General features: G+C 62.4%; 1 protein-coding gene across 1 annotated transcript in view; it reads right to left on the minus strand.

Annotated features, from left to right (window-relative positions):
* Nucleotides 1-1,154: 1,154 nt before the first annotated feature.
* The window catches only part of LIG3 (DNA ligase 3), a 15,562-nt gene continuing 12,820 nt past the window's right edge, over nt 1,155-3,896 (minus strand). Inside the window, exons 16-19 of the mRNA XM_081805360.1 lie at nt 3,525-3,732; nt 3,148-3,215; nt 2,003-2,197; nt 1,155-1,394 (exon numbers count right to left, since the gene is read on the minus strand). Coding sequence (XP_081661486.1) covers nt 1,239-1,394; nt 2,003-2,197; nt 3,148-3,215; nt 3,525-3,732 — 627 coding nt within the window. The 3' untranslated portion in view covers nt 1,155-1,238. The remainder of the gene's footprint in view (nt 1,395-2,002; nt 2,198-3,147; nt 3,216-3,524; nt 3,733-3,896) is intronic.

Below are 3,896 nucleotides of genomic sequence, written 5' to 3' on the forward strand. Positions count from 1 at the left end.
GGCAGCAAAGAAAAACACGCCTGAGAAAAGACCGGAAGGAAAGAGACCGAACACCTCGGACAGGGAACTGGAGAGAACACCCAGCAAGGCCGCATTACTCACTCCTGAGCTGCTCCCGCCGCTGGCAGGGCCGCGGGGCTGCACCCCGAGTGTAAGCCGCCGGTCAGGGCAGGGGGCTGGGTCTAGGGCAGCCGGGTCAGAGGGCAGTGACCGTGTCCTTTGGCAGAATCCCAAAGGGAATGCTTTGTTCTGCTGCCCGGTCTGGCGGCTTGGCCTGAGGAGGCTCGAGAGGGGGATGGAAATTTATGTAGGTCAGCGCTCAAAGGAGGAGCAGCTTTTGTCTCCACAAAGGGCGGAATGAAGACAGTCCTACTCTGCGTACTCATGCTAGACTGAACGGGGCCTATTCAAAAACACCAACGTGCTGGGCCAGAGTCAGGGCAGTGCCAGCCCCCCCGCCCCTTCCTCCCCACATTTTAGCCGGCAGGTAGAGAGACCCAGGTCGGGTCAGAGCTGGCCTCCGGCGGAGTACTACCTCAGCCGAGCACACTGGAGGGCCGGGGGAGGCAGTGGTCCTCAGTCTTAGAGGCCCAGACCCAAAATGTGTTCCAGAGGTTGAGTCTCATTACCTTAATTCACAGGGGATGGACAAACAAACCTGGCAACCTGTTGACAGCAAGAAAAAAAGAGAACGGACTCTCACGAGTCAGCAGAAATGAACTCCAGGGAGCCAGTCTGTAAGGAGGGGACCACCTAGTGGGCCTGCCCCAGCCAGGAGCGCGACAGCGACAGGCCGGCGTGCGGCCGGGGAGGGAGAGGCCCGGGCCCAGCTCGACACGACTGCGTGCCAGGCCCTGTGCCGGGCGCTTCACGTAAGGTAGCCTGAGTCCGTCTGCTCCTGGCAGCAGCCTGCGGATCCGGGGCGGACGGAGGCCCACGTGTTGAGTAACTCAGGTGTGAACCAGGCCCGGCCCCGCACTGGCCGTAGCCACACGTGACCGTGTCAAGGCCGAAGTGAAACCAAAACTTCAGTTCCTCAGTTGTCAGCTGCTGAGCACCTGACGTGTGGCTAAGCGTGTCTGGTTTCTTTTGGCCAGTGAAGATTTACAGGGTGTTTTCATTGCCACAAAAAGTTCTACTGAATAGCACTCCTCTCCACGAAACTGTTTGCCTTTTATTCCAATAAACCAGCCTCGGGTGGCACGGGAGCCTTTTGTCCTCAAGTGGGTTTTTTAATCTTAAAGACCAGTCTCGTTTCCGGATTTGGGGGAGGCGGAGCCTCCTGGAGTCCTGTATCCCCCAGAGGAGTAGCTCCAATAACCTCCCTTTTCTTTATAAAGGACCTGTTTTCCTACCTGATCCTGGTTCCCTCCCTTCAAACCGGGACCCACACCCTGTAAGAGAACACAAGAGAATTAAGTCATAAAATTCATTTTGTTTTCTTTCAAAGGAGGCTTCATTCCCGGCGGAAGGGTCAAGCTGAATACAAGTCCTGCCAAATAGAAGCAGCATTTCTGAGGGCAATCTTTTAAATATAACTTTAAAAGGAGCCTGCAAGTAAAGGGGCCGGTGGCTCTGCGGATGGAGCTTCAACAGCTCAGCGTCACTCTGTGCCTTAACCACTAGGGGGATGATGGGGAGAAGGGGTGGAGGACGGGGTAACTGCAAGATATTTTATTTATATGAAAAAAAGCTTCTTTTAAAAGAAAAAGACAACCAAACCAGCACCCAGATAGGAAAGATCTACGGTGAGCCAGCAGGAGCCACGGACTTCCCTGGCGGCACCCACAGCCCGAAGTCCCCAAAGTGCTGGCCGGGAGGAGACCAAGCACGGCTGGTGGGTTCTGGAAGACACATTGCTTGGAGAAGAAAGGCCATCCCCTCCCACCGTGTCCTCGCCGTCGCCCACCCGCCGCAGCCGGGGCACAGTGAGCACGGCCCAGGCCAAGGGAGGGCCGCGGTCCTAGCAGGGGGCCAGCAGCCTTCGTTTCCGGATACATGCCCAAATCCACTCCGGGGAGACCTGCTGGGCCTCAGGGTTCTTGTCCCCACTACCCAGCACGTGTGTGGCTGAGGCCGTGTCAAACTCCTGCACCAGGTCCCCGTCGAATGCCACGAAGTAGCGTCTGAGGCGGCTGAAGTCTGGTGTGGAGGGGGGCAGGTAGAGCCGGACCCCAGTGAAGATGTCCAGCAGCACCTGCGAACGCACAGCCGTCAGCCTGGGCCGGCGGGGGGGCCGCCACCTTCCTCAGAGCGGACTGCAGGGAAGGACCAGGCATCAAAACCCCAGTCCCCCAGCCACTCCAGAGGACACCCCGCCCCGGTCTAGAGGAAAAGGAGGGAGCGCTGGTGGGTCCCCACACTGGGGAGCTGGAGAAGGGGAGAGGGGGTCTATCCGGGCTCCATCGAGCGGGCAGGGCCGGTGGCTCTCGGCCTCCAGGTGCCGGCGGACGGGGCAGTGTGCCGCGCACAGGTAGCTAGACTTGGGGGTCAGCCCCGCTCTGCCGTGCACGGGGGCAGGGGCTTCAGGTAGGGAAAGGATGGGAAAGGCTGCCTGCTTCTGCTGGGGACTGGGCTGGGGGGCAGGAGGACCGTGTGGGGACAGAGCGCCAGCGTGTACCTCTCCGTACCCTTGGGCCAGCAGCCCGCCCAGGGCTGAGACTAATTTCCGCATCCAGGAGGGGCCCAACAGCCGTTTTCAAACCAAACACTAATGGGCGGGCACCAGGGGACGGCGCGGCGGGTAGGAGGACAGTCACCCACTCCCCGCAGGCTGAGTCTCCTTGGGCCCTGAGCACAAACTCACGCAGCCGCACCACCCAGACCGGGCTCTGTCCCCTGTCTTTAATGTAAACTGTGACTCGGGACCAGCAGCCCGGGGGCAGCCTGCGGCCTCTGTCACCTAAGCCGGGCCGCTCTAGCTCCCGCCCGCTGGCACGGCTCTCCTTCGGCTCTGCGGGCTGGCCGGCCGCCTCTGCAAGGCAATGGGAGGGCACAGGGTGGAGCGGCCGTCCTGCGGGGCCTGCCCAGGCTGGGGGGGGCAGGGGGGGTGTGGTTGGCTGCTCATCCCCACAACACCTCACAAGGCCTCCGCTCCTCTCTGTGGCCACGGGCAGAGCCCCGGGCCGCCGGCACTCTTCCCCTCACCTTGGCTGGGCACGGGGTCTCCTCGGGGGCCTTCCGCTTCTGGCCTGCCTTCAAGGTCAGCTGCTGGCCTGCGCGGGGAGAGGCTGGGATGGGAGCTCGGAAGGCGGGGGGCAGCCGACGCAAGGGCCAGGCCCTGTCTCTGCTGGGAGCCGATGCGGCCTCTGGCTCGGAGGCGGCTTCTCCCTGGGGTCACACGGGTGCTCCCCCAGGGGCCGGGCACGCAGGTGGGCTGAGCAGATGGGGGGGCCCGCGGCTGGACACGCCACAGGAATACGGTCCGGGTCTGCGGCAGTGGGCCCAGCGAACCTCGTGCTCTGTCCTGTGAGCTCTGCCCCCGCAGCACGCGCTTCACCGCTCTACCCCCTCCCTCCTCTTACCGCCTCTGCTGCTGGGGCCACTCAGCCTCCCTCCTGCCTTCCTGGCGCCGGTGGAGGGCTGCTTCGGGGAGGCCCTGGAGGCCTTGCGAACCCCCACAGGCCCTGAGGTACCCCCGTTCTCTCCGCTGCTGCCCCCGGTGGTGGAGCTCCCCTCCTCTCCGGCCGCCACGGTGAAGTCGGCCCTCTCCTTGGACAGCTGGTACAGTTCCTGGGGGGCGACAGACAACCGCAGCGGCGCTCACCCCCTTCCCAGCCACTGGCCTCTGAGGCGGGATGGAGGCCCATGCGGCCAAGGAACAAAGAGGAGACAGAGACAAAGGGCAAGGGACAGAAGCTGGCTTTCTTGGAGCTTTTCTGAACTCCATTTCTTGG

This window comes from Leptonychotes weddellii, chromosome 15 (assembly GCF_054177405.1).
Source record: "Leptonychotes weddellii isolate Sample4059 chromosome 15, ASM5417740v2, whole genome shotgun sequence".
NCBI classification, from domain to species: domain Eukaryota; kingdom Metazoa; phylum Chordata; class Mammalia; order Carnivora; family Phocidae; genus Leptonychotes; species Leptonychotes weddellii.